The sequence below is a fragment of the Sphaeramia orbicularis genome, chromosome 18, assembly GCF_902148855.1.
Source record: "Sphaeramia orbicularis chromosome 18, fSphaOr1.1, whole genome shotgun sequence".
In the NCBI taxonomy this organism is placed as follows: domain Eukaryota; kingdom Metazoa; phylum Chordata; class Actinopteri; order Kurtiformes; family Apogonidae; genus Sphaeramia; species Sphaeramia orbicularis.
In genome coordinates this window covers 35,914,478-35,928,336 of record NC_043974.1, presented here as the reverse complement: position 1 = coordinate 35,928,336, position 13,859 = coordinate 35,914,478, and the positions used below count along the sequence as shown (strand labels likewise).

Sequence of the window (13,859 nt, the reverse complement as noted above, 5' to 3'; positions counted from 1 at the left end):
TGATGTTTTCTCACATTTTAACATACTCTAATACTAGTCATTACTCACTTTATAAAGATAATACACAATATGTTAACTACAGTCTACTAACAATAACAAGCAAGTGATTTACACTCAAACCTGTTACTGCAGATAAAGTTTATCAAGAACAGCAAAGTTACAGTAATGGTCTGAATGTCAGTGTGTGGGATGATGCATAAGCGTGTGTTGGCTGATATGGAGCTAAAACAACCAAACCCATGAATATACAAGAGAACAGCTGTAGAATAACTGTCCACTATAGTGACCACTGTGTATGAAAGGGTTAAAATCAGAATCAGTTTATTTGCCATTTGCAGAAAAATTGCATTGGAAAATGAGTTGCAAGAGCTCAGCATAAAAATAGATAAAACACAGTTGAAGATAAAAAAAAAAAAAAAAGAAAAAGAAAAAAAACAATGAAAATTTACGTGAAAAACCTAATAAATCAACATAATTAAAGCAAAAGAAGAATATATAACTAAATGGTAATTCTATATAGAATTGGGGCTAAAAAAAAATAAAAAAATAAAAAAAAAAATAAAAAATTATGTAAATAACCTTAAAAATCAACATAATTAAAGCAAAAGAAGAATATATAAGTAAATGGTAATTCTATATAGAATTAGGCTTAAAAAAAAAACAATGAAAAATTACACGAATAACCTTATAAATCAACATAATTAAAGCAAAAGAAGAATATATAACTAAATGGTAATTCTATATAGAATTAGGGATAAAACAAAACAAAACAAAAAAAAACAATAAAAAATTATGTAAATAACCTTATAAATCAACATAATTAAAGCAAAAGAAGAATATATAAGTAAATGGTAATTCTATATAGAATTAGGCTTAAAAAAAAAACAATGAAAAATTACACGAATAACCTAATAAATCAACATAATTAAAGCAAAAGAAGAATATATAACTAAATGGTAATTCTATATAGAATTAGGCTTAAAAAAAAAAAAACAGTGAAAAATTACACGAATAACCTAATAAATCAACTTAATTAAAGCAAAAGAAGAATATATAACTAAATGGTAATTCTATATAGAATTAGGCTTAAAAAAAAAAAAACAGTGAAAAATTACACGAATAACCTAATAAATCAACTTAATTAAAGCAAAAGAAGAATATATAACTAAATGGTAATTCTATATAGAATTAGGCTTAAAAAAAAAAAAACAGTGAAAAATTACACGAATAACCTAATAAATCAACTTAATTAAATCAAAAGAAGAATATATAACTAAATGGTAATTCTATATAGAATTAGGCTTAAAAAAAAAAAAAACAGTGAAAAATTACACGAATAACCTAATAAATCAACTTAATTAAATCAAAAGAAGAATATATAACTAAATGGTAATTCTATATAGAATTAGGCTTAAAAAAAAAAAAAAAACAGTGAAAAATTACATGAATAACCTAATAAATCAGCATAATTAAAGCAAAAGAAGAATCTATAACTAAATGGTAATTCTATATAGAATTAGGCTGAAAAAAAAAAACAGAACAAAAACACACATTCATTCCTGTTCCGTCCTGTAAATTCCCCTTGGCTTCCAGCAGGGGGCAGCAGAGCCTGTGTGTGATCAGACAAATCCAATGGAATCCAGATCTGAACCAGGAATAAGAATCACCCGCAGATAGAAGTCAACATCTGAGGATGACGGACGCAAGTAAGCAAATGATGGCACAGAAAAGGTAAAAACAGCTAAATACAGACTATTTTTATTTGTAATCCAGTCTCATATTTGATCTTTTTAGGAAATAAAACCTGTATTTTAATCTGCATTAATAAAATACAGATGGATTCCTGATGACGGACGTGTTGATGTTGGATTATGATGTTATTCATTATTATTTTTTATTATTATTTACTTTATCTGTGCTTTTCCTCTAGTGCTAAAATTGCTGCTGGAGCTGTGGTTTGTGTTGAGAGTGAAATAAGAGGAGATGTCACAATTGGTGAGGGTTTTATTTCTATAACCATTAATGTAGCAACAAATTCTAGCATCATGCTCCAGTCTGATCATGTGTGTGCTTTTATGTGTGTATGTGCAGGGGCTAGAACAGTGGTCCATCCTAAAGCCAGGATCATCGCAGAAGCAGGACCTATAGTGATCGGAGAAGGAAACCTGATAGAAGAACAGGCCCTCATCATTAACAGGTACAGGCTGTACTGGGAAAATACAAATATTACCAAGTGTGTTTGTCTCATTTCCAGTCCAAATATGTCATCACACTTAAAATAAGACTTTTAATTAACTAAAGGGTAAGTTTTTAGTGAGATATAACAAGTTATTTTTTGATGAATACATCTTGAAATTATTTATATTTCAAGAAATCTTACCAAGATAATTTTCACTTGTTCCACTGGTAGATTTTTTTTTGCTTGATTTAAGTATAAATAAATAAACTGGAATTAGCAAAAATAAATAAATAAAAAAAAAAATATATATATATATATATATATATATATATATATATATATATATATATATATATATATATATATATATATATATCTTGAATTAAGAAAAAAAAAAAAAATCTACCAATGGAACAAGTAAAAATGTCTTAATACAAGCAAAAAAAAAAAATTTGAATTAAGCAAAAACAACAACAACAACAAAAACCCTTTCAGCAAAAAAAAAAAAAAAAAAAAAAAAAAATTGAATTAAGCAAAAACAACAACAACAACAAAAACCCTTTCAGCAAAAAACAAAACAAAACTTGAATTATGCAAAATAAATCTTGAATTAAGCAAAAAAAAATCTTCCAATAGAACAAGTAAAAATTTCTTAATTCAAGCAAAATAAATCTTGAATTAAGCAAAAAAGTTTCTTGCATTAAGCAAAAAAAATATATATATCTTGAATTAAGAAAAAAAAATCTTGAATTAAGCAACAACAACAACAACAAAATCTACCAATGGAACAAGTAAAAATGATCTTGGTCAGATTCCTTGAGGTAGATTTTCCAGATCTATTGTCTAAAAATCAGTTCTTATGTTTCACTGAAACGTTCCTCTTTAGGTGATTCTGTCTTATTTTAAGTGTGATGACATATTTGGACTAGAAATGAGAAAAACACACTTGGTCAGATTCAGATGTTTTCCAGTGTGGATCATATATTCCTCACAGATCAAACTGGGACAGTGGGAACACTTTTCATGTTCAGTAGTCTCTGTGTTTAAACTAAATAACTTCTCTCCATGTTTAATGCGTCTATGAACAGGTCTGTGTAAGTACTTTCACATGACATGTTACAATTTATAGAAATACAATTTGAGGGTAAAAATACTTAAATGAGTGCTGTGTGACACGGGGACTTTTCACTTTACACAAATGTACACAACATGCTGTTCTCAGAAGAAACTGATACTGAATGAAACAGGGTTTTAGCTCTGGTGTTTAACTACAACTGTGAACAAAACTGGATAAAAATGTTGAAATGGTAGGTTTTTATGAACACAGATCTGTTGTGAAACAGGAACAGTAGTCAGAATAAAAGACTTTGGAGCTGAAACACTACAAATATGTTAATAAACCTTTATTTAACATACATATAACAAACTGAAGTGATATATACTGTTAACAGTGGAGCATATTTGACACATAATTGGATTGTCCATAACTTTTTTATACTCACATACTGTTGGATAATTAGTTCCTACAGATTCACAGATTTCAAATATCACTGATACAAGCCAGAAAGAATGTTATTATTAAAGTTAATAACGCATTTACATATTTTAGTCCTGTTTAGGTTTCATTTTATATTGATTTCTTTATATCTTTTTTTATTTTTGTACAGGTGATACTGAAATTTTGGAAACTTTTGTTTTTCACCCTGTTCTTTTTGTTTTTGTTTGTGAAGTGTCTTTGAGTGTCCAAAAAAGTTTTGTATAAGTGTGACGTATTATTATCCCTCAGGTATGCGGGTGCGCCTTTTAGGCACACTTTGCACTTTGTGTTAAAAAACTTCATATTATTTTTCACAATTTAAATAAGGTTAGAATTCAAAAGTTGTTCATTTGAGCATGATCTTTAAAATTCTGGACACCAACTAAAATGTGCACATTGTCAACAAAAGAAAATTACAAGTGTGCCTAAAATGCACTATTTCTTCCATTTGATATGTATGACTAGATTTACAAAAATAAAATCAAATTAGAGCAGAAAAATAAATCAATATATAATATTTAATAGTTTGATTTGTAGGTGTGCATTTTACGCACACTTGGTGACAGATGCTAGTATTTTTGAACATTTGACCTAACGCCAAAAATAATAATGCAAATTAACCAGTGTTGGAGTTAATCACTGACATATGCCAGGATGAAAAATTCAAATAATGTCTGATCCACTTTTTATGTAGTATATTGAAAAAAATATTTTTTTTCTGTTTTTTCAATCCAAAAAAAATGGTTTGTCTACATTACAAACATAGCATTTAAAGGGTTAAAAAATGTGACAATTATTGAGTATTTGGTATTTTTATTTACAGCTCAAGTTGATGAAATAGAAAAAAGTGTAAAAGAATTAAAAACAAACTGTATGAAATGTTTTTGACATTATTCCACAAGTGTGCAAAAAAGGCACACTTGGTGCTTAGTAAGGGCCTTTCTGGATGGGATACCGGAAGGTTGTTATTATTATTATTATTATTATTATTATTATTATTATTATTATTATTATTATTATTATTGTTATTATTATTATTATTATTATTATTATTATTATTATTATTATTATAAACAGTTCCGTAAAATAGAGTTCTTAAGATAAAAAACAACTGTTGCTATCGTATAATTTAATCATGCTTCTATATGTAAAGCACTTTGGTCTTCTTTATGTTGTTGTAAAGTGCTATATAAATTAACTTTGTGTGATTGATTGAAAAAAAAATGAGCCTATTTGAGAAACAATAGGTGAAACTTTAATTTTTGACACTAATGTTAACTTTTTTTTTTTCACTATATTTTTATTGGTATTTAAGTTTTAGATTGAAAGGTACACAAAGTAAATGATATACATAAGAAACATAAATCAAAACAACATAAACACTCATACGAGGGCTGTTCAATAAGTTCATGGCCTCACCCAGAAATACCGGTTGTTATAATACAGGATGTTACATTTTTTCGTGATGGGATAGTGATGCTTGAACATCGATGGACCAAGTGCATTGCTGTAAATGGAGATTATGTTGAAAAATAAAATATAAATTATCAGTCTGTGTTGTTCTGTTCTGGGTGAGGCCATGAACTTATTGAACGGCCCTCGTACACACACCCATTCACACCATGTAGACTTGCACCAAATGATATATAAATATATATAAATACCATACCATACCAACTTTATTTATAAAGCACTTTAAGAACTTTACAGCTGGCCAAAGTGCCGTACACCAAACATAAAACAAGGGATTAAATAAGTAAATAAAACTAGTGATAACACAGGGTTATCACTAGTAAATAACATACATATATTCTTATGAACATGTGTACATATATGAACAAAAAATAATAATAATAAATTATACAAATATTAAAATACAGCAGTCATAATAAAAAAATTAAATAAAATTGAACAATGATAATTTGTTTGACATGTTTCTATTTTCCAGATCCCATAATGTTCATATAAGGTTCCCATAATTACTAATGTTCACTTTTGCTTGTTCTGTTCCATCCACTCATGTCAGCCCTGTGTCTACCTCATTGTTGTTGTTTTTTTTCTGTAGTTATCCAGAGAACATCATGCCTGATGCTGAGGACGTGGAACCAAAGACCATGAGCATCGGTGCTAACAATGTGTTCGAAGTGGGATGTGGTATCCTTCACAGTCTCATACAGAAACATACACCAGTACTGGATTGTCAAATCAGATCTACAGTTGGGCTGACATACTGGGATTTTGTCTCTGATAAACTGTGCAGTTGCTTCGTTTGTCCACCAGAGTGCACTAGTATCTTAAAATACCAACTCAGAACATGTGACTATGGGGAAAAAAATGGGTCACTGTCAGAAATATCTCATTTTGCAGCCATTGTTTGGCTTTGAATCTCTAATACCTGTGATAAAATCCTTAATAATTCGTCCACAGTCTCTCAAGCTTTGAAGATCGGAGACAACAATGTGATCGAGTCTAAAGGTACGTAAAAGGAAAACTCATTTAACCTTTGAAAACAGAGAAAACTGAAGAAAAAGTGACTTTTTTTTGGTAAAATCTAGCGTCTCCATGTCCGTCCACTGTCATTGATCCAACTCCATGGGTTTTACTGGTGAATCAATGTTGTAGAAGATGACGGTGTTTCCATGGTAACTACGGAGCCTCTGAACATCCAAATGGGTCATATCTGATGACCATGAAAAGATGACAAACTGTATTTTACACCAATTATTTAAACGTTTTGATAGAATTAGTGGATGAACAGGTATTAAACATTTTCGATCAGTGAATGATTTTTTGTTGAGGGATTTGGTAGAAGTATTAAGTTTGTGGTAGGCGACTGTTATTACATTTGTGGGATTATTATGTTAAAAGCTGCAAATTTTTATTACATTTGTGAGCTTAACAGCAGTTTTGGATGTGTTTATTCATCTGCTACAGCACTTATCATTTTTTTCACTAATTGTGCATACTATAAATGTGCAACAGCATTAATAACAGCAGTAAAACCTTAATAAAAGCATTTGAATCAACATTGTAGAAGATGACGGTGTTTCCACGGTAACTACAGAGCCTCTGAACGTCCAGATGGGTCATATCTGATGACCATGAAAAGATGACAAACTGTATTTTACACCAATTATTTCAAGGAGGACGCAAGGGGTATGTTTTTGACTCAGTTTGTTTGTTAACACTCTAGCAGCAAAATTATCGGTTGAATTCAGACCAAATTGGGTTTATAGATTGTTAGTGACCCCAAATAAATGTCATTACATTTTGGGAAAAGTAGGTCAAAGTTTCAATTTCTAATGAATTTTTAAAATCTTTTTTTCCCATTTACTTACAGTGGGTGAAATTTTAAACATCTTTTGCAGCAAAACTATTGGTGGAATTCATACCAAACTGGGTTTATAGATTACCAGTGACCCAGAATAGATCTAGTTCTGATAGTTGTAATTTTTTATGAATTTTTCAATAATTTTTTTTCTTCTCCCATTTATTTATACACTGGAAAAAATCCAAATCTTACCAAATGTATTTTTCTCATTTCTAGTCAAAATATCTCATCACACTTAAAATAAGACATAATCACCTAAAGAGGAACTTTTCAGTGAGATATAGGAACTTATTTTTTAGACGATAGATCTGGGAAATCTTATTTCAAGAAATTTTACCAAGAAAATTTTCACCTTTTCCATTGGCAAATTTGTTTATTTTATTTTTATTTTTTATTTTTTGCTTGAATTAAGCAAAAAAAAAAAAAAAAAATCTTGAATTAAGAAAAAAAATAAATAAGTAAAACTTGAATTAAGCAAAGAAAAAAAAAAAATCTACCAATGTGAAAACTGCTTAATTCAAGTAAAAAAAAAAAAATATTTTTTTTAATTAAGCAAAAAATAAAATCTACTAATGGAACAAGTGAAAACTGCTTAATTCAAGTAAAAAAAAAAATCTTGAATCAAGCAAAAAAATTATAATCTTGAATTAAGCAAAAAAAAAAAAAAAAGTTGAATTAAGCAAAAAAAAAAAAAAAAAAATCTTGAATTAAGCAAAAAATAATAATCTTGAATTAAGTAAAAACAATCTACCAATGCAACAAATGAAAACTGCTTAATTCAAGTCAAAAAAAAAAAAAAAAAATCTACCAATGGAGCAAGTGAAAGCTGCTTAATTCAAGCAAAAAAAAAAAAAAAAAAAAAATCTTGAATTAAGCAAAAAACAAAACAAAACAAAAAGAACAATGGAACAAATGAAATTGCTTAATTCAAGCAAAAAAAAGACTTGAATTAAGCAAGACAAAAAAAATCTTGAATTAAGGCAAAAAAAAAAAATCTTAATTTAAGCAAAAAAAAAATCTTTCATTAAGCAAAAAAAAAATATTCCAATGGAATGAGTGAAAATTATCTTGGTAAGATTTCTTGAAGTATGATTTTCCAGATCTATTGTCTAAAAATCAGTTCTTATATCTCACTGAAAAGTTCCTCTTTAGGTGATTCTGTCTTATTTTAAGTGGGATGAGATATTTGGACTAGAAATGAGAGAAATATACTTGGTAAGATTTTTTTTTTTTTTTTCCAGCGTAATGGGCGAAATTTCACAGTCTATAAAAACATCTATTTTGTTTCAATGTACTTCAAACTTGTCACATATATAGAGGCGACTGATATTCTGACATCAGCACATACATAGACATGATGACATCAGCTGGATCGACGCCAAAATAAGCAACAATACGTGCGAGGGGCGGGGCTTGTGCCTGGCACCACTGGTTTCCATGTATTTCTAGTATCAGTGCATGAACATGATGACCAGTAGATGGTTTAGGTCAGCGGTGGCTGTTTGGGTCTTTCAGAGTTAATCCTAACTTGTTCCACATTAGGGTTTCAGTTCATTTTTGTTGTCAGTGTGGGTAATATCCTCATATAAAACACTAAATCCATAAAACCTAACCTAAGAAAGACAGTGAATGAAAAATAAAAGCGACAGGAAATGAAAGCGAAGTTGAGCTGCTCATAAGTTTGCACATGTCTGTTTCAGTTCCCCCCTCACTGGTGAACTCAGACGTTCTCTGAGGCTTCTTTTGGTTTTCCTATCACTTGATTTGCACTTTGAAAGCGTCTCTTTGTTTATGTCAAATCACAGCTGATCTGGGGAGGAACGTGATGCTAACCAGCGGCTGCATCGTCGGCGCCTGTTGTCAGATCAACACGTGTGAAGTCGTACCGGAGAACACGGTCGTGTACGGGTCCAACTGCATCAGGCGTGTGCAGAATGAAAAACCACAGGTCAGTCGCTGGGTTTCCACCATGGCTGTTGTGTTTTGGTCAAATTTGGCCCAAAATTCAGACGTTTAAATAGACAATGAAGGTGCAATGAGTGAACTAAAACAGATGAGGTATTGTTAACCCTTTCGTACATACTGGTCACTACAGTGGACAGCTATTCTACAGCGGTTCTCTTGTATATTCATAGGTTTTGTTGTTCTTTTTGTTGTTGTTTTTTTTTTTTGCACATATCTTTATTGAAGTTTTAAGACACTACATATCTTTCTGACATGAATTGGTAACATTATGTAGATTTCTCCTGAGCATAAACCCCCAGAATCACAAGCCCACCCCATAGTTTTCACACAATTTATCTGTAAATACATGTTTCTGTGCGTCAAAAATTAATGGTGGCCAGCTGAGTGGACATTTTTGCAACTTCATGAAAAACAGGTTCATAAGAATTTTTTTTTGTCATTATTATTTTTTTAATGTATTTTTAAAAAAATTTTTAAATTATTTTTATTTGATTTATTTATTACCTCCGCCAAGGAGGTTATGTTTTTGCCAGGGTTTGTTTGTTTGTTTGTTTGTTTGTTTGTTTGTTTGTCTGTCCGTTAGTGTGCAACATAACTCAAAAAGTTATGGACAGATTTGGATGAAATTTTCAGGGTTTGTTGGAAATGGGATAAGGAAGAAATGCTTAAATTTTGGTGGTGATCGGGGTGGGGGGGCCCACGGGGGGGGGGGCACTGATCAGCCTTAGCGGAGGTCTGCACTCTCCGAGTGCTTCTAGTTTTTATTTATTTTTCAGAAGAAAATTTTCCAGTCGCATTGTTTTTCGTGCCTAAAGAGGAATAAAAACATTCTGGAAAAAATTTTGAATAAGGTTCTAATATTTCGTGCATGAAAGGGTTAATAGAGGTTATTATAAAGCACAGGTGTCAAACATGCGGCCCGGGGGCCAAATCCAGCCCGCCAAACGGTCCAGTCCGGCACTTGGGATGAATTTATGAAATGCAAAAACAAGATATTAACAATCCTTTTAGTTCAGGTTCCACATTCAGGCTAATTCAATCTCAAGTGGGCAGGATTCAGTCAAATACGATCATAATAACAGATAAATAATGACAACTCCAAATGTTTCTCTTTGTAATTGTAAATATTTTTATGTATTTACATGAAAACAAATTATAATTTTGCAAAAAAAATGGGAATAACCTGAATAAATATGAACAACCGGAAATGTCTTAAGACACAGGTGTCAAACATGCGGCCCGGGGGCCAAATCCGGCCCGCCAAAGGGTCCAGTCCGGCCCTTGGGATGAATTTGTGAAATGCAAAAATTACACTGAAGAAATTAACAATCAATGGTGTCAAAATCATTTTAATTCAGGTTCCACATACAGACACATACAGTCCAATTCGATTTCAAGTGGGTCAGAACCAGTAAAATATTACATTGGGTTACAAAAAAAATATTTTTTGCAAGTTGTCTAGGTTTTTTCAACTGAATTAGGACCATTTTGCACCGCTAAATCCAAAAATGACATCTGTTTTTCTCAATCAGGTCAGGTTTTTTTGCTAATTGATTTTGAAAAATCTGATCGTCTCACAAAATTGATTACATTTTTGTGACTTTATCAGTTGATTTTTTATATAGTTCTCACCCAAAATAAGTTTTAAGAGAAAAAAAATCATTTTCTAACAGGATGTTTTTATTATTTATTATGTATTCACCGCAGATGTAGCAGAATACGTCAGGCCTATTTTTGCAAGATCTTCTAGTCGAAGCCATTTCATTCACCTGTAATATTAAAAAAAAAACCATTAATCATAAATTGGCAAAAGTAAAATCTTCAGAACTCGTTTATTGCAAGAAATTTGAGAGAATTTTGTATCATATGATGTGAAAATGCCCATAAATGTAAGCAAAAATGTTAAAAAGCCAATATGTAGCATAGTTCAGAAAGTTGACCTGATTGAGCAAAATTAATGTGATTTTTGGATTCAGCACACCAAAATGATCCTAAATCAGCTCAAAAAACTTAAACAATAAATTTGTTGTTGACCAGTGTTATCATAATAACCTATAAATAATGAAAACTACAAAATTTTCTCGTTGTTGAAGTGTGAAAAAACTAAAATTACACAAAAATATTTACATTTACAGACTAGCCTTTTACAAAAAAATGTGAAAAACCTCAAATTTCTTAAGACAAGTATGCAGAATTGTACCAATATTCTGCCTGTTACTAAATGTTTTGTGTATTTGTCGATCCACTGTGATCTGTAAGTTGTAATGCATATGTATAAATGATAAATTAAAGCATAATATTGATAAAATGGCACTTGTTTTTCTTGAGAATTTTCAGGTTGTTCATATTTGTTCATGTTATGTTCAAGTATGATTCATAGATGTAAACATTTGCATTACAGAATTTGACTTTTTTCACTCAAAAACAGAGAAAAATTCTTTGGAGTTTTACATTATTTATCAATTCTTAACCAATTATTTATATTATTTTACTGGTCCGGCCCACTTTATATCATATTAGGCTGTATGTGGAACTGAACTAAAATGAGTTTGACACCCCTGTCTTAACTAAGTTCAATTTTAACAAGATTCTGCTTGTTACTAAATGTTTTGTGTGTTTGTAGATCCATTGTGATCTGTAAGTTATAATGTACATGTGTAAATGATAAACTGAGGCAGAATATTGGTAAAATTACACTTAGTTTTTCAGTTTTTTCATGTTATTCACATCTTTTGAAAGGATAGTTTGTAGATGTAAACCTTTTCATAATGTAAATTTACTTTTTCGCTCTAAAACATAGAGAAAAGTTTGGAGTTGACATTATTTATATATTATTATGTTATTATTTCACTGATTTTACCCACTTTACATCAAATTTTGTTGAATGTGGCCCCGGAACTAAAATGAGTTTGACACCCCCAATATAAAGGGTTAATCTGTGGACAAATGTGTGTGATTTTTTTTTGGTTTTTTTTCTCTCGCAGCCTCAGACTCTGCAGCTCGACTTCCTCATGAAAATCCTGCCCAACTATCACCACCTGAAGAAGACGGTTAAAGGAAGCGGCACCCCGATCCGAAGTTAACCTGGATCTGGATCCAGAGGGACGAGGCCTTCTGCTCACAGACACTAATGTTTCCCTAAATGCAGTGTGTTACACATTATAGTCACTTTTATGTGTTTGTTTTTTTTTTTTTTTTTACCAGGTCAGATGCTGTTTATTATCCTGCCTTCATATGCTATGGGAATTATGGTAAATACAGGGTGACACAAAAAAATGGGAACTTTTTAACAATCCAATAAAACCAAGAGTGATGGAAGAAAAATATTTTATTCATAGTAATTGAAACCTTAAAACATGCCATTTAAGAAATAATAATGGAATTTTCATTTTTTAAAAATGACTTCCTGTAGATGGCGTCCTCCTGTACGAATGCATTCTTGAAATCTGCTGTTGAGATTCCTCATTGACCGCTGCGACATCTCAGCTGGGATACTGTGAATTTCATCCTGAATTCTCTGTTTTAACTCATCCAGAATTCTTGGTCGAGTCGTGTACACTTTACTCTTGAGATAGCCCCACGAGAAAAAATCACAAACGGACAAATCTGGCGATCTAGGGGGCCAGGGAACGTTACCGAATCTTGAGATCACACGGTTACCGAACAATTCTCGCACAGCCGCCAATGGTTACTAAAATGGAGATGTGTTTACTTGCTCAAGGTCACTGTCTCGCAGTGTTGCCACTTGCTCATGTCTGCCAATACACACTTCAAAAATTCCCGTTTTTTTGGGTCACCCTGTACTAGTTACGAACTTGGAATTTGCACATTTTTTTTTTGGAGAACTAGAAAAAGTTTTTGGGGTCATTCCATATGAAATCAACAGATTTTAAGAAAATTTCCCACCTGACCCTTTCAGATTTTTCAAAATTTTTACATACACATAGAGCATTATATATGATGGGAAAATCCGAAATTCCAAGGCTTAGTTGTAAATAGTTCCAAAGTTATGACCATTTGAAGTAGGTAGGGGGGACTCTAAAATTGCGACCAAAATTAAGACGAAAACGTCCATATATAATTTGAACATTTAACATAGACTTAATTTCAGTGCAAAAAAAAATTCAGATACTTAATTTCAGTGCAAAAAAGTTGAGATACGTAATTTCGGTGCAAAAAAAAATTCAGATACTTAATTTCCGTGCAAAAAAAATTCAGATACGTAATTTCGGTGCAAAAAAAAAATTCAGATATTTAATTTCAGTGCAAAAAAAATTCAGTGCTACAAATTCAATGTCTTGGATGATTTGAAATCTGATGACACAGGTTTACTTCCATATTTTTCTTAATTTTTCTCTTTTTTGGATATAATAACCCTTGTTAACCCCACAAACGTAATAAAAATTTGCAGCTTTTAACGTAATAATCCCACAAATGTCATACCTCATTCTCCTACAGTGTGCTCCTACCCTCTCCATTGTTATCAGAATCATATCCAGACATTTTATTTACATGGTTCAAACATAAGCTTCTATTGTACTTAATGGAAATAAATAATATCCAGTTCACACTGAAGCTTTTATTATAAGCCCTTTACAATATTTTTGCCCATTCTGTTTTGTTCCTCCACTTGTACTTGTAATTAATCACCTATTAATCTGGAATTTGTACCATGTGGTGTATCTGAAACATTTGATCATTCTAAAAAGGAGAGTATCCAAAAGACAAGAATAAATGGGAAGAAAAAGAAAGATGAATGAACATCCATGCATGCATTATTTAAATGTATGTGATGTACTAGTGAAGATTTTTACCGTCCCACAAACATAATATTTTTTATGTTTGTG

At 31.0% G+C, this 13,859-nt stretch overlaps 1 protein-coding gene across 1 annotated transcript; it reads left to right on the top strand.

Annotated features, from left to right (window-relative positions):
• The first annotated feature begins 1,635 nt into the window (after positions 1 to 1,635).
• Positions 1,636 to 12,265, top strand: LOC115439079 (dynactin subunit 6). Its single transcript, XM_030162975.1, has 7 exons — positions 1,636 to 1,731; positions 1,931 to 1,995; positions 2,092 to 2,197; positions 5,782 to 5,870; positions 6,144 to 6,191; positions 8,853 to 8,995; positions 11,997 to 12,265. The coding sequence occupies exons 1-7, from the start codon at positions 1,694 to 1,696 to the stop codon at positions 12,093 to 12,095; spliced, it is 588 nt and encodes a 195-aa protein (XP_030018835.1). The 5' UTR covers positions 1,636 to 1,693; the 3' UTR covers positions 12,096 to 12,265.
• Positions 12,266 to 13,859: the final 1,594 nt, after the last annotated feature.